The sequence below is a fragment of the Oryza sativa genome, chromosome 3 (genome assembly GCF_034140825.1).
Source record: "Oryza sativa Japonica Group chromosome 3, ASM3414082v1".
Taxonomy (NCBI): domain Eukaryota; kingdom Viridiplantae; phylum Streptophyta; class Magnoliopsida; order Poales; family Poaceae; genus Oryza; species Oryza sativa.
Genome location: NC_089037.1, coordinates 23,680,481 through 23,701,257, shown reverse-complemented (window position 1 = coordinate 23,701,257; position 20,777 = coordinate 23,680,481). Strand labels below are relative to the sequence as shown.

At 42.7% G+C, this 20,777-nt stretch overlaps 2 protein-coding genes, 1 long non-coding RNA gene and 1 other non-coding gene across 4 annotated transcripts; 2 read left to right on the top strand and 2 right to left on the bottom strand.

Moving 5' to 3' along the window:
• Window positions 1-7,482: 7,482 nt before the first annotated feature.
• LOC136355524 (uncharacterized) lies at window positions 7,483-7,952 on the bottom strand. The gene is made up of 2 exons (XR_010739794.1): window positions 7,885-7,952; window positions 7,483-7,747 (listed from the first exon to the last, which is right to left on the bottom strand). It is a non-coding gene; the product is annotated as an uncharacterized lncRNA (long non-coding RNA).
• Window positions 7,953-8,858: 906 nt separating this feature from the next.
• Window positions 8,859-14,428, bottom strand: LOC4333421 (uncharacterized). The gene is made up of 6 exons (XM_015776952.3): window positions 14,042-14,428; window positions 12,350-12,555; window positions 11,077-11,368; window positions 9,922-10,029; window positions 9,514-9,764; window positions 8,859-9,420 (listed from the first exon to the last, which is right to left on the bottom strand). The coding sequence occupies exons 1-6, from the start codon at window positions 14,282-14,284 to the stop codon at window positions 9,303-9,305; spliced, it is 1,218 nt and encodes a 405-aa protein (XP_015632438.1). The 5' UTR covers window positions 14,285-14,428; the 3' UTR covers window positions 8,859-9,302.
• Window positions 14,429-15,194: 766 nt separating this feature from the next.
• On the top strand, window positions 15,195-19,110 carry LOC4333420 (metal transporter Nramp6-like). Its single transcript, XM_015774476.3, has 4 exons — window positions 15,195-15,953; window positions 16,902-17,038; window positions 17,132-17,784; window positions 18,396-19,110. Exons 1-4 carry the CDS (start codon window positions 15,313-15,315, stop codon window positions 18,570-18,572), a joined length of 1,608 nt encoding a protein of 535 aa, XP_015629962.1. The 5' UTR covers window positions 15,195-15,312; the 3' UTR covers window positions 18,573-19,110.
• A 662-nt stretch (window positions 19,111-19,772) lies between these two features.
• Window positions 19,773-19,844, top strand: TRNAP-CGG (transfer RNA proline (anticodon CGG)). Its single transcript has one exon. It is a non-coding gene; the product is annotated as a tRNA-Pro (tRNA).
• The last annotated feature ends 933 nt before the right edge of the window (window positions 19,845-20,777 follow it).

Sequence of the window (20,777 nt, the reverse complement as noted above, 5' to 3'; positions counted from 1 at the left end):
AATAATAACAATAACAACAATAATAAGGTCATAACAAAGGTAAATAGGCATGGCTAAATAAAACAGTGATAACGCGGGAATTTAAATAAAGCGATAATGCAATAATTTAAATCAAAATAATTTTATAAACTAGGATCCAATATGTTCAAAGAATGATGTGACTTGCCTTGCTCGCTTTCCCAAACGTCGGCTTCAACCTCCACGAAGAGCGGATCTTCCGAAGCTGCAGCGTCTACACGACCAACGGAAAAGAAAAGGGCTTTTACTCTAATAAACTCCATATGACAAGCAGGAACAAAGCACAAAAATGAGTTCTTGACTTCTTAAGGAAAAATTAGAGACTTGAACGGTCCAATTCCGAGTTCAAATGGCCAAGTTATGGCCATTTGAAGTTTATATGCTCTTTAAATGAATATTTACGAATTTCTTCATTTAAATTTTAATTAAAAAGAGATTTATTGCGTCAACCGGGGGAGAGGGCGCGCGGACCGGGTCCACGGGAGTGGGACCCACGCGGCAGTCTCACGGTCCACGGTGGACCGGGTGCACCCGGCTCACACCGGCCGGCGCCGTGGGCCCCACGCGTCAGCCACACCCGAGGGCGCGGGCGGCTGACAGCCGGGCCCCATGCGGCAGCCGCTAGGCGCGCCCGGAGGCGGCCACGTCGACGCGGCCGGCGGGAGGCAGCGCCCGCGTCCCGATGGTCGCCACCGGCGACCACCGGCACGGCGGAGCAGTGGCCGAGAGAGGGGAGGGAAGGGGGAAAGGAGGCGGCGGTCCACGGCTCACCCCGAGGGCAACGGCGACGACGGAAACGGCGACCGGAGTGGAGGAAGGCGGCGGCGCGGCTCGGGTGGACGGGGTCGACGGCGCTCCGGCGGTCGGCGAGCGAAACGGAGGGGTGGACGAGGTCGGCGAGGATGCGGCGAAGTCGAAGGAGGCGGCGCCGAGGTGGGAGGTGGTCCGGGGCGACGACGGCGGCGGACCGGAGCTCGGCGGCGACGGCGGAGAGAGAGAGCGACGGCGCGAGCTCGATTCCGGCGAGGAGAGAGGGCGGTGAGTGGCGGAAACGGAGGTGGGGAGCTCGGGGAGGGTTTATATAGGGTTGGGAGTGAGAGAGGGCGGCCGGAGGAGGGGGAAATGGGCGCGGGAGACCCGGCCGCCATTAATGGCGCCGGCGAGGTTAGGGGAGAGGTTTCCAAACGAATCCGAGGGAGAGAGGGAGGGAAAAATGAGGGGAAAGAGGGAGGGGATCCCGGGGAATAATTCCCCCCACTTTATTGCGCGCGGGGACGGCGGGAGGCGGCGGGATTCGCGGCGGCGGCGGTGCTAGGCGTGGGCGAGGCAGCGGGGGCGGCGGGAGGAAGGGGATGACGGGTGGGCCCCACCCGTCAGCGAGGGTGGCGGGCGGGCCCGCCCGTCAGCGACACGCGCGCGGGGAGGAGGCCGAGTGGGCCGCGGGGAGGAGGAGAGAGGGGGAGGGAGATGGGCCGAATTCGGCCCATTAGAGAGAAGGAGGGATTTTAGGGTTTTTCTTTTTATAAAATCATTTTAACTTTGTTTATTTCTTAATAATTATTATTTGTGCTCTGAAAATTCCACTAAAATTTATTTACACATTTTAGGCTTTTAGGAAATATACAAAAATCCTCCAAGCCCTATTTGACTTTTAACTTTGCACATTTTAATTTTTGAAGGCTTTCACAGGCATTTTAATTATTCTAGGCATAATTTAAAGGATGTATTTTAGGATCGATTTGGGACGCGACATCGCTCCATCCTAAAATATAATAACCTAGAACCGGATAGAAGTATGTAGCAAAATATCTTGAAAGGAGACATTACGTTCGCTGTGGATGCTAGAAATTCCCACGTTAATCGGAGAAAAAGAAAAAAAAAAGCTACTTCGTTAGATTATAATAGATCTAGATTAAAAGGTATAGATTTATCAGAAAAAATACTGTGAAACAAACTCTATCCTGTACGAATAGGAAAAATAATATGAAACAAACTCTATCCGGTACGTATATACGTAGAGTCAAGTCCTGATAGTGTTTGGCCTAGAATATCTCTGATTGAGAGAGAGAAAGAAAAGGGGGGGAAAGCAGAGTTCAAAGCAAGTTCATCTACGCTCCAAATTCATGCAGACATATAGTTGCCACTGTGACCACATGCGCCGATCCATCTTATGCAGTATGTTTTATCAATTTGTCAACTAAAATACGCACGATAATTTTAGGCCCACATTAATCTCATGTGAAAAAACAACAGTAGTAGTCAATAAAGAGGGATCAGTTTATTTGTATAATTTTATTATATGTGAAGTCTATAAATTCTCACATTAATTATAGAAAAAGAAATGGAGAGTTCAACTAGGAATTGAATTTAGAAATAACTGAAATTTAAAATAAAAATAAGAAATATCGGAAACAATATGTGTAGGAAACAAAACAATATTAATTAAAAATAAAAATAAAAGATAAAATAAATTCCAAAGTTAGAAAAAATGAGAGTTCAAGTAAAAAATATAATTTAGAAATAACAATAAATCAGAATAAAAAATAAGAAACATTAAAAGAGCAATCTGTCTAAAACACAATGATGGCTAATAACAATAAACGAGGAAGAGGGCACCAGGAAAGCTAATGAAGTAGGGTGGTAGTGGTTGATGGGACATATAAAAACTATAAAATAAAATCCCAATGATAATTAAGAGAAGGGGCGGCAGGCAGACCGTGAAGGCGTGGGGTTGCGACAGTTGACATGATTTCTAGAAAGTAAAAAAAAAAACAGTGGCCGGATTCGATTTTTAAAATCTCAACAAGGTTGTGCAACAGGCGGCATTTGATGGAATTTAAAAAATTATAAAGACGAAATTATAAGACAATAAACTATAAAAACTATAGGGTCTGATTTTTAAAAGATCCCAATGAGGATGAAATGAAGTCATGGCAGGCCAAATAAAGCGTGGCATAGAAGTAAGGGGTGGATACTGATCTGATTTTTAAAGACTATAAAATTGAAAACCTAATGATAACAATGTTGAACTTTTTAAAATCCTGAAACAACAAGATGACTGTTTAAATTTTTTAAAAGAAAATCATGTGTAAAAAGATTCAATAATTTTGTACGGAAGCTAGCCGCACAATTGTGCGGGCCATCCAACTAGTTATAAGTTGTTTGATGTTTCATATTATAAGTTTGACCAAATATTCACTCCATCCTAAAATATAATAAGCTAGAACCAGATAGAAGTATGTAGCAAAATATAGTATTATTTTCAATACAAAACAAACATCGTATCAAAATATATTCAATGTTAAATTTAATGAAAATAATTTCGGTTCATAAATGTTGCTAATTTTTCTATAAATTTGGTCAAACTAAAAAAATAACTAAGAAAAAAGGTTCTTAGTCGCTCATTATTTTTTAAAAAACAATAAATTGACATATCTATTTTTAATCGATTGATTATAATTGTATACCTCACTTTCCTGGAGAACTATAACAAGATATATATTCATCTATGATCGTAAGCAGTATGCCATTGCCTAGTAAAAAGAATCACTAGGCAAAAGTCCATACTAGAAAAAGATATCTACATTCTACTACTGTCACGCCCGGAATTTCTATCCAAAATTCCAAACGCTTACACGTGTGTAAACCCTCATACAGGAATCAGCCGAGGCACACAATAACAAATTGATAATAGAGTACAATTATTACTCTAATTAATAAGCGAATAAAATGTCATTACAGAGGTAGATAGTTCCTCTCAATCAATAAAGTTCTAAGCAGCGAAAAATTAAAAGAAACAGCGCAGGCGTCTCCTCTCCACAGGCAGCTTGACCAGGGCTACGCCTAATCATCCACTCCATCAGCATCACTGTAGAACTCCTCCTCTGATGAATGATTGCAAGGTGAGTATATGACATACTCAGCAAGCCACGCAGCAAATGCAAATGCACAGGATAACAAAGGATGGCATAATATGGTCTCATTTGCATAAACAGGATTTAATAAATATTTCAGAATTTAATAAAACAGTTAAGTAATAATTAAACAATATTAATCCAACGCTATACAACATACCCTGTTGCATAGGCCCAACCATTCTGAACAACCAATCCTGGCTGCACAGTTCTATCTCCAAACCAGGAATTAATCATTCCAAACCAGGAGCTAAACATCATCATTTAATAGGGTGAGAAGTGTGAGACTAATCACGAAAGACATTGTTAGACCCGCCCATTACCGCGGGCACGGCTATTCGAATAGTTTAAACTCTGGCCAGAGGTGTATCACTGTACCCACAAGACACAACCTCAACATCATGTCAACCATGCGTCGCGATATTTGACAAGTACCCGAATAGAGATTGTGACAATACCCTCTATATAATACAATTCAAAGTAGTACACCGTTCCCGGATCATAATCACCCCCTTATAAGTAAGGTATGGACTCCCCAGCGACCCCCGTGGGCTTATCTCCGCCACTTCACAGTCTGGTGCTCTACTATGAACCATACTATACAAAAAGTAAAGCCGTTGCCCACGCTGGCTTGTGGTTGGCACGGTTAATGTTTCACAACCGAAAATCGTAAACCGGTCCTTAATTGTCATGAGCACAACCATCAAAACCATATGCTCACAACCCACCATTGTCAGGTTTTAGTTGGCAAATTAATTAATTAACCAATCACGATTAACCATCGTGAGCTATTATTAAGCCATCATTAAATAATAGTGAATCATAAGTTATCCCAATAGTGTGCTAATGTTTCTAAGCATGGCTAAGCAATTATATCTAATATCCAGCTGAACCCATATATAAAGCTCAACTAGTCAAGTTACAATAACCCAAGGTATCAAGGAATAAAGTAATCAAGAACAAAAGGGCTATAACAAACAATAGGTTAATTCCACCCAATGACATTCGAAAATAAATGCAATAGTTGAATAGAAACAATAGCTTTAAACGGGATCAATATGCTCAAAGGGTTGTTTGGGATCTGTGTGACTTGCCTTGCTGGCCTTGGAATTCCTCAAAGTCTTCTCCTGCAAAATCGGACTCTCCGGGAACTTCGGAATCTAAAGAGAAAAGAACAAAATCACCAAAACAACACATAAACAAGCATGAACAGTACATGTGGATATTTTTAACATGTAAATCTCAATTTTAGAAAAATTTAGAGACTTAAACCAACTAAATCCGAGCTAAGATGAATTAGTTATGAATTTTCAAAGATTAAATCGGATTAAATCATTTATATAGATTTTAATGGAATTATGACGCAATAATGAATTATTTTTGAAAAGGAAAAGAGGATTATTGCGTCAACGGCTAGGGTTCAAGGTGGACCGGGTGCACGGCGGCGGCTCACGGGAACGAACGGTCGAGATCTAACCTTACCAAACGAACGGCCGAGATCTAGCGGTCCACGGCCGTTCCACGAGACACGGCGACGATGACATCGGCGATGACGTCATCACCGGCGACGGCTCGGACGGCGCAAGCTCGCCGGCGAACTACGGCACGACGGCGCTAACGAAAGGCATCTACAGGTTGCGGACAGCACGGCGAACTCACCGGTGACCAAAGCAGCGGCGGAAGATCAACGGACAGCGACGGTGATGAGGTTGAAACGGCGGCGACCTTCGGCTCGACGACGGCGGCGATGTTCCGGCGGTCCTCGGCGAAAACGGAGGGGCAGACGAGGTCGGCGACGGCTTGGCGATCACGATGGCGACCTTCCCGAGTGGCGACGACGACCGGAGCGACGGCGACGCACGGCTGGACCAGCGGCGGTGACGGCGGCGCACGGCTGCACGGTGCTAGGGCTCTACCGGCGACGAGAGACGAAGGCGAGGGTGGCGACGGGTAGCGGAGGGCTTGGGGGTCCTTTTATAGGGGCTAGGGGGCGGCGGCGAAGGCCCACGGCGGTCGGCGGCGGCGATGGAAAGTTAGGGCTCGGAGGAGAGAGATCGATCCGAATCAAACTCGAATCCACAGATTTCCAAACCGAATTAGCCGATGATTCCAAAAGGGAAAAGATAGAGGAGATCGAGAAGATCGTTTCCCCTCAATTGATTCAACCGGAAACGGAAAGGCACGGCCGAATTTGGAAGGAGACGGCGGTGGCTCGGCTAGGGTTCGGCCGCGGCGACGGCGCGAGGTAGACGACGGGCCTAACAGGCGGGCCCCACCTGTCAGCGGGCGAACGCGCGCGCGCGGGCGGCTTGGCTGCGGGCCGGCTTGGGCCGAGGGAGAGAGAGAGGTTTGGGCCGACTTTCGGCCCAAAGCCAAAAGAGAACTTTTTAAAACCTTTTTCAATTTAAATTATTCATGAAATGCAATTCCATTTATTAAAAATACTTCCTTGGCTCAAATAAATCCCAGAAAAATCTAGGAACTATAGAATCAAGTAAAGTATTTAATAAAATTTTATCTGGCCCAATTTTATATTGGAATTTATTATTTAAAATTAGATCTTCTCTTCTAGGCTTTTAAAATAAATTCTAATAATTCCAATTAAACAACAAATTATATATTTGGGATTTTTAGGGTGTGACAACTGCCCACCTCAATACTCAGTAGGCCTGTCAAAAAAGCTCGAGGATCTCGAGCTCCTCGAGCTCGACTCATTCTAGGCTTGATTCGAGCTCGACTCGAGCTCCAGACGAGCCGAGCTCGAGCTTCCAACATGGCCATGCACACGTAGGTGCGATGGGCGTGTAATCTGACTCGCTCGGGTAGACGGCTGATGCGCACGCCTGCACGCCTACTAAGGATGGCTACGAGCAGCTACTAGGACATCAACACGCTAACCAGATGGCATGCTCATCGGCAACCGCACACGTGTGCATATTGTCGCCATTGCGTCGTCTTCGTGCATGGCGAGGTGCTTCATCTGTACGGCACTGAGAATTGCCGCTGGGCTACACCGCACGTTAGGAATCCGTCCACCATGTGCCCCCTGGTCTTGGCCGAGGCCTATCAACTGCATGTGTGTATGCACGCCGATTAACACGATCACACAGAAGTTGACTTAGAGATGGCAATGGGAATTCGCCGTCGGTGATCACATATGCATCCCTGTCCTTGTCCTCACCCCCGCCAACCACGACGGGGCTATATTTTATCCAGTCCTGATCCCCGCAAGGTGAATTTATCCCCGGGGCGGTGAATTTATCCCCGCCGTTGCCCTGTCCTGCTTAAACAACATATCTATCTTCAAATCATACATAAATATGCAACGGAACACAAATCAACACTACATCACGTCAATATTTTTCCAAAATAATCCACTCAACAAACTATAGGTCATAGGATCATAAATCAACAGTACATCATATCAATATATATCCAAAATACTCCACTCAACAAATCAACAAACTGTAGGTCACATTCGCAGGATCATTCATCATTACTTCATCAGGCAAAACACAAATAAGAATCATATGAGTCACAAAATGATATATGAGTCTAGGGCACAAATTTCACAAATAAGCACATATTCACAAAATGACAGCAACAATGAGTCTAGGGCTCCAACATCCAGTGGATCAACATGATTCACAAAATACACAAATAAGCATCATGCATGCACATGCTAAGGTTGTCCAAAACAACAGTATTTGTGCCAAATATCCAAAAGTGATGCCAAAAGCTTACAACATCAAGGCACTTGATGACCCAAATATAGAAGTACTACGGACTATATGAGGTAGCTTAGAAGGCACCGTCTTCATGTTTCAAGGCCAGTGCAAGTCCATGCATGCAAGAACAAGCAAAATATATGGGCATTAGTCAATTATTTGATAGCAAGGAAATGAGAAGAGTACAATGCATTAGACAATTATTTTCAGTTTTAAAACAATACCTCCATCTTTATCTTGGATCTCTTGAAGACAACTCCAAAAGCTTGCAGGTTCTTCATTATCAGCATCTACAAACACATAGTTGTAATGATTATTATGCAACCATGACATTGGAAAATATCATTGAACACAAGATGAATGAATGATACAACATATACACCTTTGTACTTGTTTCGTAGCCAATTTTGGGAACACATTAAGGCCTCCAAGATATCTAAAGCGTGTCGGCTATGGTGCTCACTAATTAAGAACCCTCCCACTAGTGCTAATTGCAGCCTCTGATGTAACTGTGCTATCTGGAATGACAAATATGTCTCGTGCTACTTTCCTCGATGTAGAATATTGTGTCCCAGCCACCTTCCACCAATCAAGAATCCTGAAGTTTTACATATTAATTGAGGCCAACTCATCCTCCAAGTACATATTATCTTATTGCTGATGGCCTCCTTCTAGCAAAACATGCACTGATTAAAGACAATACACCTGAATTAGCAAGTGAAGGAGCTGAAGATTGAAGATTCAGTGTTATCTTCATACTCTTCCATTTCATAATATTTGAAGTGGCATTTTTTTTGGAGCTGGTAATCTTTGAAGTGACATTCAATTTTCTCCACGTTGACTAGGAAATTTATATCCTTGTGCCTCTCATATCCAAAATTTGTGAAAACCTACATCACATCAGCTTTATAGTTCATATTTCATTGATTTTCTTTGAAGCACAAGTTATTCGATTCAATGCCACTTTAATGATAAATATATTAAAATAAATTCCAAACCAAAGTTTGGTCGAAGGGAACTAAAACGTCAATTGGTGCTAGCAAACTAAAACGTCAATTGGTGCTAGCAAACAATCGTATTATAACGGGAGTAATAGCAAACATAGAATTGACAAATCATGAAGAGTGAAATTTGAATAATTACAATATTTGAAGTGGTATTTTTCAAGCCGATTTTCTTCTAAGATGCCAAATTTAAATTCTCCCCGATGAATAGTACGACTGCATAGCTAGGCTCATCCATCAAAACAGTACAGAAGGACGTAATGTTCACGTCAAACTCGAGGCTCAAAAATGTAACAGCACTAAGCTGGAACACATCACCAAATACATACAAACTAGAATACAAAGATGCCTATCCACAGATCTATCATATGATTAACAATAAGAGCAACCAAGTTCCTTTCATATTTCACAGTATAAAATAAAAGAAGAAAAGAGTGATTATTCGCATCAATATATAACACTAACTTTACACCCGAATAGCTGTTTGCCTGACTTTACAAGACCTGCCGGGGTTCCGAGCTCTACTGGTTAGAGCATCTTTCTGAGGAGAAATGCAGTGTGGCCGCCTCCACCATCTCTCAGCCAAACCATTTCCTTTGGGATTGGTTAACAACATCGATCAACCGGTCAAAGCTTTCTCAAATGATAAGATCATCACCACTGGGGAAAGACTCTACATCGGTAGATATCCTCAGAAGCTGCGCCAATTCTAACCTGTACTCAAGACCTCGGATGTAGTGACCCAAGAGCATGCACCTGAACAACACAAAGAGCAAAAGGTCAATCACTTTGATATGATAGTAAGAACAACTCCAAGTAAGCAAGGCCAAGAAAGTTTGTGTTCTATACCAGAATAGCAAACGTGCAAGGTAATCACGGGGAACAGATATTAGGGGCTGAAAAGGTAGGGATGCATTCTCCACAAGCTCTGCACAGTCATCATCCTCACCCCCAAGATTCAGTACACCCCCAGAAGCATTACCTAGTGGAGGAGGGGCCTTCGAGTGTATCTTGGGGGAAAGAGTTGCAAGCAAACCATGCACCACGGAGTGGATAGCCTCTTGCACTCCGGGAGAGGTAGACTCTGAGAGTTCAGCAACCTGTGCAAAGCAGCTAGTTAGGACATTGAACAGATAGGGAACCCGACATCAATCTATTGTTTTGTGGGTTTGAAAATTATATTACCAACAATGTATCATCATTAAGCAATTGAAATGTAACATCAGAAGTTTTCAAGAGTGTCAACATAGAACAAACCTTTTCTGGTGTTAGTGATCTTAGATAGTCCAGCAAATCATTTTTTTCTTCTCCAACAAACTGCTGCATTTGCAGAGCAGAATTTTTCCTCCTAAGATCATGCAATTCCTGCATTTTTTTTTTGAGAAAATGCATATCGTCAGAAGATAAATTATCAAACAAGATATTTTTCATAACATTGGCATGAATTAGAAAGCAACATGCACTTTAGCATATGGATTAATTCTTGCGTGTCGCTTTGCAAAATCCCTTGCTGTTTTCACAAGCGCTCAGGACGTCAGGCTTAAAGGTCTGTGAGACAAGCGGAATGCAACTATAATGATGCTGATGTACACCATGCACAGTATGCCTCCACAACTGAAGAAAAATATAACAGTAACATTTGCAAAACTACACTAAGAATTGCCACAACTACTGCAAAACTACACTTTTTTTTTATGAATTATTTATGTTTTGCAACCAACACCATGTAACAAGATACAGAAACAGCCCACATGTAACATTATTGACTGGCCCTGGGACGTCAGAGGCTTGCTGGGTTTTATGTAGTTTTGTTGAAATGTTCTGCAACAAAATGTGCCCTTCACTGAATTTATTTTTTTTGGTAAAAACATGGTCTTGTGATAGCTTTGGCAATTGTAGTACAGTTTTGCGAATCTACTTAAAATCAAAATATAATGAATGTTAGATAAAATCTCAACAGGGCAAAGCAAAGAAAAAAAAATCTCAAAATAGGAGACTTCTTTATGATGTTTTGAGTATCATAATATTTCAGACTGCCGGTGCAATTTGGTTAGTGCATATGCACAATACTAAATCATGTATCTGCAATGACTTGCAATAACTAATGGCTACAGAAGAAAAATAGAAGGGTCTGACAAGTTACATATACTACAAGCAAATTTTGATATTTGGCTTGGTTGTGAAAAGGACTTATGAACAAAATGAAGAGCAGGGAGAAACGAGCCATAATTAACACAGTTAATACATAAACAATTCCCAAAAGATAGCGAACAATGAATTTGATGATCTTTTCAGGACTGATGCTGGGAAGAGTAGTAGAATGGTGGAGATAATAACAAAAAATAGAACAAATTTTATCCACCACTATTTCGACTACCTAGTCAGGGAGACAAAGAATGAAACTTCAATCACCTTTTTCATGGCATCCAATCGAGACTGCAATTGGATTATGTAATCTTCCGCTTGAGGTGTCAAGTTACCAAGATCTTCCCCCACAGTTTCACATGGTAATTCTTCATCATTTTTTTCAGTGTCTTGTAGCATGTCTTCTTCAGATAATCTGAAAATTGTGACAGGGCTACCCAAATTGATGTTATGATGATTGTCTTCAGAGATATCTCTATTTTGACCTTCCGAATCTTCTTCTGAAAGCTCTAGGTTTCTTTCAAAAGAGAGCCTGTATTCAGCATTACGCAGAGTATACCTGGATGAACAGATGAATTAATTAGTAAGTCTTAAAGCCTCCTATGGTCCTAGCACATGCATAGATCTGCGCTCTTGTTGAAGGTACACACACATTAATAAATAAACAATTCAGTATTATTACTGACAATATATGCTTAAAATAAGACATGCTCTTGCTATCTCAGCAATTACATATATACAGTATATAAGTATTATAAAAATTATTACAAGAATTATCAGTTACCACATGGTAGATAGGTCTGTATCATATAAGCCGGTAGATCTGATGGAAAGGCAATCGAAATTTTTAAACCTTCTTAAGCAGGTTGCTATCAGTTTGCAGTAAAAATAATGAAGGGTCAGGTATTAACTACCAACTCAAACGCTATCAAGAAAACTAAACATGAGAGATGTATTCTATCCTGGATAGTACAAACAAGGAATCCCAGCCACATCAAGCAGCAGTGAATTACACAATAAAGAACACTAACCTCAAACAGTTCATGCAAACAGAAGCTATACAAGCAGGATGGACTACAGCATTTAAAAAATGTGGTCAATTGTCAACTTCCAAGAAGATAGAACCAGGAAATCAACATGGTATTGTAGAGGCACGACTACAACATTTAAAAAATGTGGTCAATTGTCAACTTCCAAGAAGAAAGAACCAGGAAATCAACATGGTATTGTAGAGGCACGATAATATCACTTTCCAGGGGGAAATGAGACCCCTTTAAAAAAATAATAATATACCAGGGGTACCAGTAACACAAATTATTAAATACATGCATTTTCAGTATATGCTGTCCACACACAATTGTTCTTCACTATTTAACAAAAAGAGTTTTTTTTTTTTGAAGTTTCACATGAGGTCATTCAATGGTGATTTAGAACTTCAGAAAGCTGATCAATGTTGACTCTGACTTCTATTTGACCAGCTACCAATACCTCAAACTTCCTTAAAAATAACACAAAAGGTATCCTTCAACTAAAAACATACCCGGTCATAATTGAAGATACCAACAACTTGAAGAAGGGATTCCAAAGGGCTTCTACAACAACACGGAACTGATCTGATGGAAGCAGGCCCAACATGCCAGAGATAGTCCTCTTCATTGCATCAACTGTTTCAGGAGGAACATCTTTCTGAATGACACTTAGATCCAAAGGCTCTATGTCTTGGATCAAGTTCCATAGGATAGATTTCTACAAGCAGATCATACAAATAACCATTAAATGCAGCATTATAGAATCACCAAAACAATTCCCAATAGAATTAAGTTTTGTTGATGAGAGTTAATAAGATTACGCAGATATTTCTTCATGTAAAAATCCCTGAACAAAGCATAAGTTTTGCAATGTATCCTTCACCAATTTGAACATGACAAGCATTTCAGATGCATAATACACCTGAGATGATCATGTTTCATGCACATAGGACAAGTGAGAGGTGATCCTGCTACTCCATTCAGAAAGAAATAACCCAAGGAAAATCATATTGTTAACTCCATTTCATGAGATCACGACTGTCATTCCCTAGCTCACATTCTGCATTTAATTAGTGATGGCGAATTGTTCATTCTAACAGATAGTTTGAGAAATGAGTGCAACATCATATCAACACAACAACGAACATCCAAACATGGTAGGCCATTACAGACACAGACTTAGCATGTCAACTGTCCAGAACAATATGGCCTAGCGTCACTCAGTACTTGCAGGTTAATTATCCTAAGCAGAATTAAAGAAATATGATAAAAAAACATATAGATTATGTATGTAACAATCAATACTATTTTGACTAAAATATAAATAAGGGCCATACATCCATTTCTGGAGCTCCTTTGCTTATGGTTCCTCACCAATATAGCACACAGCACATCAACCAGGCTGACAACATTCAATTGCCATTCTTTGCATTTGCATATTTGTACCTTTTATTTCATAACTCACACTTGAAGTTAACAAGACCGGGCTGTGTCCTTACAGGTGAAAACAAATATGCCCTTTCAGGTGAAAACACAAATCTCTCTCACTCTATCATTACCACAATAGGGAAAAAAAATGTTACACCATGGACTAAAATACCAGTCAATCATAAATTAAGGTAGCTAAATGCCTACTCTTTGTAATGATCTACCAAGAATCATATCTGAAATTTGGACTTGCAGCAGTCACCGGTTTACTACTTTACAACACACCACACCTATTCAGAATCCTTGGAATAGTAAGTCACACATTTCTAAGCCTAGAACAGAGGCTAGCATGAAATCTCAACAGAATATTGAAGCAGACTCTCTCTGTCAATAAAACTTCCACTTGTGTATTCGAATCCGCAGGAAGTAGCAACCTTACTTTGATCACAAGTAATGAACATCCACGGTGGAGACAGACCTAAATATTAATCTTTGCACACAGCCGAGATCATTTTCTAGTTAGTGGCGTTAAAACACCAGCCTTTCATACAAACGCCCGGCATCATTCAGCGCGAGGGCCAAACAAAACAAAGGGGGGCTCACCGAGCCAAATCTGAGGCGCACGCAAATGGAAAGCATCACCTCTCCATACCCAAAAAAAACCACCCGTGAATTTTTTTTAAAGAAATAAACAGGTAATAGTACCAATCGAACTGTTCAATCAATTGGGGGACAGAGGGTGGGCGATACGACCAAGGAAGGGGGAATATGACTACCTTGGAGGAGCCATGGGCGGGCCTCCCCCGCGCGTAGAGCTCGTCGAAGGGCGACGCGGACGCCGCCACGACCCCTACCCCGGCGAGCCTCCTGCGCGGCAGCCGCAGCGCCGCCTGGAACAGCTGCTGCTGCGGCGGCGGCGGCGGCGGAGGGAGGGGCACGCGGAGCCCCCGCGCCGCCGAGGCGGAGGCGGCGGCGGAGGAGTGGGGCAGCGGCGGGCGGAGGCAGGAGGCGGTCGGCATGTGGGCCTCCCGTCGCCGGCGTGCGGTGGGTGGGGGTCGAGGCGACGCGACGCGAGCGATTCCTTACCTTCGCTTCCCTCGGGGCCGCGCGCGCCGGTGGCGATAGGCCTCTTTAGCTCTTGTGGTGGTGTGGTGGCAAAAGCTGGACTCGGATTCCTACCCTTCGCAAGGTTTTCCCCCCCACACCCCGCGTCGCTGACGTGTGGGCCACCCCCGCGCGAACTCGTGGACGGCCGCGGTTGGACCGGCCGTGTGTGGGTGGATTTGCGTGGATGACGCCGTCCACCTGTTTCGTTCGTCCACGCCAGCGCCAACCGGACATGAACGAATCTCTAAACTAATTGCACGGTGAAAAAAATCGACAGTAAACTCGGAAGGAATATAGCGTTATATTTATAGCAATTCTGTTTTTTTTCAGAAATATTCTTTGATGCATTTTTTTGCACAAATATTCTATGGTAACTGTTATGCGACGGTCTCGCACGATGATAACGCGAGACCGTGGTGTCGCGTGGCAGCGACGCGATACCAAACGGTCTCACAAGCAGACGGCACGAGACCTCGTAAGAGCGTTTTGGTAATTGAATGATTAGAGATTAATCACTAATCAAGATAATTAATCAGTGATTAGCGGTATCGCTGCTTGGGTATGCGAGACCACTCGGTCTCACGAACTCACCGCGCGCAAGCGGTCTCGCGTCATCATGCGACACTGTAACATCAACGATATATTTGTGCGAATAAAATAACATTTCGGATGTTTGTGAGAGAAAAAAATAGACGGTATATTTTCAAATTTTCTTCGGCGACTCACGACTCGACGGCCGTCCCCCGTGTTGCCGGCGCCGGAGAAGATGGCTTGAGATAGCATTGGAGAGGCTAAAACAAGCATGCGTTTCCACCAAAAATAGGTGCCCGCCGAAACGAGCGGAGCGGAGGTAGCCACCACTTGATTAGCGCCACGAGCAGCACGCGCGGGCAGACGGGGGGGCACCACCATTCGCGCGTTCGGGTCACCTGTTCGTCCAATGGCCGCCGCCGCCGCCGCCGCCGCCGACGCCGACGCCGCGGGAGAGCGCGCCGCGGGCGCTGGACTCGGCAGCCGTTCGGCGGCCGAGGAGCGCTCCCTGCTCCACCCGTCCCTGTTCTCCGCCTACTCCGACGAGGACCTCGTCGAGCGCGCGTTCGAGCCGGCGCAGAAGATCGTCGTCTCCATCTCCAGCGACCCCGACGACCCCGACGCCGACGACGAGCACCTCTACTACGGCGGTCACGCGCCGCCCTTCTCGTGGCGCAAGCTGTGGCTCTTCACGGGGCCCGGGTTCCTGATGAGCATCGCGTTCCTGGACCCGGGCAACCTGGAGGGCGACCTCCAGGCCGGCGCGACCGCCGGAGACACGCTGCTCTGGCTGCTCTTCTGGGCCACGGCCATGGGGCTGCTCGTGCAGCTGCTCGCCGCGCGCCTCGGGGTGGCCACGGGGAAGCACCTCGCCGAGCTCTGCCGCGACGAGTACCCGGACTGGGCGCGCCGCGCGCTCTGGCTCATGGCCGAGGTCTCCATGGTCAGCGCCGACATCCAGGAGGTCATCGGGAGCGCCATTGCCATCAAGATCCTCAGCAACGGCTTCTTGCCCATCTGGGTTGGCGTTGTCATCACCGCATTGGATTGGTAAGCTTTGTCGCCTCTTTCTCTGGGTTTTTGATCAGATGCCATTGTGAGTTCAAAACTTCCAATTATCGAACATTGGTAGGCATTTTGTCCAAACGATGAGATGTTCGGGAGATTTTGTTACTACATCTCAATATTTCCAAAATTTTGAGATTTAGGTCATTGCATATTTGTAGTGTGATTCTTAAAAAACAGAGAGAAAAAATGGCGATGCCGCTGCATTAATAAGTTTCGAAATGTTAAGCGTGATCGAGCAAGTTTCAGTTTGTACAATCAGTAGTTCCGTTTTTATGTCCTGGTCTAGCTTAGCTATGCTTATGCACTTACATGTGATTCCAATATAACAAATGGACATAGTGGTGAATGTGAATTGTGAAAACTAATTTGTTCACTGAATGATAGTCCAGAAAAGGTTCCTAATGTTTTTCCCAATTTTTTAAAACATACATGCATTTTGTTAAACTTCAGAACGTAAAGCACACGTACGAAACTATTTGTCTGCATTTTTCAAATGTACAGTAGTTACTTTTATCTAGAATATTTTAAATACTAGACAACTTCTAGACAAGAGTCATTATCTAGGCTGTGTTTAGTTCAGCGCAAAGTTTGGATTTTGGTTGAAATTGGAGATGATGTGACTGAAAAGTTGTGGGTGTATGACAGGTTGATGTGATGGAAAAGGACTAAAGTTTGGATCCAAATTTTGGATCTAAACACAGCCCTAGTCTCCAACATTATGAGGCCAAACGTTGACTTGTCGTATACGAATAGAACTGAAAATCGAGTTCACATTCTTGCATATGATCTGAATAAATGCATGTAGCACCTGTAACAACTAATGGTAGTATTTCTTCCTTTTCTTCTTCTTCTTCTTCTTTTGTGAAGAAGAATCATTGGGTTTGTTCCACTACAGTTACGAAACTCCTTTCTAACTTTACTTTTCATCAGCTTTTTTTTTCTTTCCCTGGAAAACTATGGGGTGAGGAAGTTGGAAGCTGTATTTGCCGTTCTGATAGCAACAATGGCCTTGTCGTTTGCTTGGATGTTTTTTAAAACTAAGCCTAACGGGAAAGACATAATTATTGGTGTGTATCTCTCTCTTTTGCATCCTTTGCTTGACTACATTTCTCTGGTACTATTGTTCTCGAGCTGACCGTGATGTAAACTATGTACTGTAGGTATTCTGGTTCCTAGGCTGAGTTCAAGAGTGATAAGCCAAGCTGTTGGGCTTGTTGGATGTGTTATCACGCCCCACAATGTTTTCCTTCATTCTGCTCTTGTACAATCAAGAAAGATCGATCCACACAAGGAATATCAAGTCCGTGAAGCGCTGAGGTACTATACCATTGAATCCACCATGGCGTTGGTAGTGCCCTTCATGATAAATTTATTTGTCACAACAGTGTTTGCAAAAGGGTTTTATGGAACCAAAGAAGCAGGTAACATTGGCCTTGAGAATGCTGGACATTTTCTACAAGAGAAGTTTGGGGAAGATTTTTTCCCTATCCTTTATATTTGGGGAATTGGGCTATTAGCAGCTGGCACAAGTAGTACCATAACTGGAACTTACGCTGGACAGTTTATAATGAGTGGATTCCTGAACTGGCGGTTGAAAAAATGGATCAGAGCATTGATCACGAGAAGCTTTGCGATTGTGCCAACTATAACTGTTGCTGTATACTTTAACACATCTGATTCTGCACTCGATGTTCTGAATGAGTGGCTTAATGTGCTTCAGTCAATTCAGATCCCATTTGCACTCATCCCATTGATAACATTGGTATCCAAGGAGCAAGTAATGGGAGTGTTTAAGATAGGTCCGAGAACGCAAGTAAGTACTTCATGTGTTGATGTTTGTAAGAAATCAACACATTTCAGGATTTAAAATTTTAAACTTGTGACTGACAAGCAACAATTGGTCGAACCTTTTTTAGGCTAAAAATTGGTTGAACTATATAAATCACTTAAGAGTTTTCTTTTGTCAAGATAAGCAGTCATCAAATATCAATGTGGTATAGGACTACTGTGGTTCTGACTTCTGATGACACTTTATGATTAGGGTGTACTTGTAGGTTATATGCCTTAGCTACACACCTTACAGCATTTCTAGTGATTATCATGAGTGCTAGATCTTTCTATGCCGCAAAGTTAACCAGTTAAGTTGCAAGCTTCTGAATAGGTTCTTCATGGGTTGGTGATATTTGAGTTTTCTTATGGAGTCTCACTTATGTCATGGAAATCTGCTGGATTTTCTTGCTTTGTTTGAAATTGATTTGCCTATGTAAATCCAAGACTATGTAATATCTATTAGATCTTGCATTATGATTCTGTATCATCAGCAGATGCCAATTGTATTACTGTTTCAGTAGGTTTAGTTTTTGCCTAATTGTTACAGATACACATGTATGTAGAGCATTCTGAATTCTGTCATCTTTGATGCAGATTGCAACTTGGGCAGTCGCATCCGTGCCGATAATAATCAATGGCTGCCTCTTGTTGGATTTCTTCTCTTCAGAAGTGAAAGGCCTATTATCCGGCTTAGTTCTCTTCGCAGCGGTGCTTGCTTATGTCTCGTTCCTACTGTATCTCATCTTCCGGGGTATTGCCGTATTTTCATAGCACAAACATACCAACAGTTTGACATGATAAAGAAGAGGACATACATGACTAGATGAAAAACCTCCATTTGTGATGATGCCTGGTGTAAAATTGAGGAGATTTACAGGTTTGGGGATGACCATTTTGTATCTGTACAGAGGACGGAGATGATTCAGTTTGTTGGGAAGAAGTGCAGCTGCTGTTGTGCCGTTATAACTGGCTGCAGATGGAAACACTGGGGAGGTTTTTTTATCCAGTGTTAGTTGTATATCCTGAAACTCTTTAGTCTGATGTGTGAATTGATGGATTAATGAGTAGTGAAATAGAAAGACAGAATGGAGCAAAGGCACACAGACCATCTGCTCCTCTGCATGTTGGTAGATTGAACACCCAGTGCAATGCAGTTAATCGGCCGACCGAGCAGCAGGTGTCGAAGTTAAAGTACGGGGATGTATATAAGCAGATAACCTTTTGTTGCATTTGATTACAGTATTCAGTTACTCCGTGTAATGACGCATGTCTGAAACTAATGTGATCAAATGCAAGATTATTCACTTTATGAGCTGTGCGTCCCTCCAAATGCTGTGACCTCTCTCGTCACGGATTATCATCTCATCTCATAAATCGATCTCTTCGATCTCTCATGTCTTCAATTCTCTCCCACGGTGACATGTTTCGATCTAACTCTGACTGACAGACTGACCTGTAGTCTGTAGATCGACATGCATTGCACATTGCCGTTGCCGATAGATTGCAACGACTGGCCGTTGCCGATGTTTTTTTTTTAAACCTATGCCATTATTACAGATTCAGAAATGCAACAATTACCTAGTGCTATTAACTAAGAACCCCTTCTTGATTAGAAGTATTACTCCTACATTGCCCAAAATATAAGGTGTTTAAAGGTTAGATCCGGGTAAAAAGAAAGTGCGTGAAATTTAACGCGGGAAATTAATTGTGATTAGTTTACGTTTTTACGAGATGAGGTAGGTGGAAATATTAAGAGATGGGAGGTTACAATTGATTGAGAAGAATAATATTATATGTTGATATAAAATTTAAATTCTAAGAGTTTGTTATATTTTAGAACGGGTAGCAGAGGCAAAAGGAACTAAATGCTGAAACCGTGTAAATGTAGCTATTGGTGCTAAAGGTTAAGACAAACAGTAGGTTACAGCTAAAATAGTACAATTAAATTTTTGAAAAACCAAAGTTCAGGTTGGGTGTTTGGTCTAGTGGTATGATTCTCGCTTCGGGTGCGAGAGGTCGGGAGTTCGATTCTCCCAACACCCCGTGTAAGCTGTATCCATTTCTTTTTTCGAAAAAAAAAATTTACTCTCCGAACTGCTCTGAAAGAATTAATCCTGTATTTTCTTGCTCCGAATTCATCTTTTTAAGATTTTTTTTTTCTTGCTCTCAAAATTTGCTCTGAATTCATTTTTGAAAAAAAAAAAGAACTTACTCTCTGAACTGCTCTGAAAGAATTAATCCTGTATTTTCTTGCTCCGAATTCATCTTTTAAGAATTTTTTTCTTGCTCTCAGAATTGCTCTGAATTCATCCTGTGTGTTAACATTCAGATTCCTTGTTTTGAGTGTTAGTTTGTCGCAATCGATGGATATTGTATGTAAAGATCTCTCCCTGCACGCACGCGATTAGAACGTGCATTTCAAGTCGCGCAGCCATCATCCATAATTAGTTCAGCAGCATTTTGTACCTGGCGTGGGCTCCAGCTGTTTCTTCTTCTTTTAGATCAGTTCAGATCTCGTTGTACATGTGAGGAGTACCACGATACTGATAGAGTTCACATATGTCTGATCGACCTGATCCAAGATTGAAACAGAAGAGTTTTCTTGAAAAGTTCCCACCAGTTCAAAAGCACTCCTAACGGTCAACGGATAAAAGCCTACTCCGGTCTTTTAAAAACTACATGTCAAATATTCCGATTATGATATAATAGGAAACTTTGATTGAAAAAATAAGCTAAGAAACACGAAAGATCAGACCTATTTTTCCGAAAATTCTTTAAATCGGTCGTCCGATGCGGGTGCGCATGCATCGGGTGCCCGCGCCTTGCTGAAAAAATCGGGCGCCGCGCCTCCGCGCCGTCCCCACCACACGTGCCGTTCCAACAAATCACCCACATATTACGGAAATGCTCTGTTGAAGGAATCCGTTTCATTTTTTTATTCCACCAATAATGTTTCAGCAAGTATACTCGTGTTGT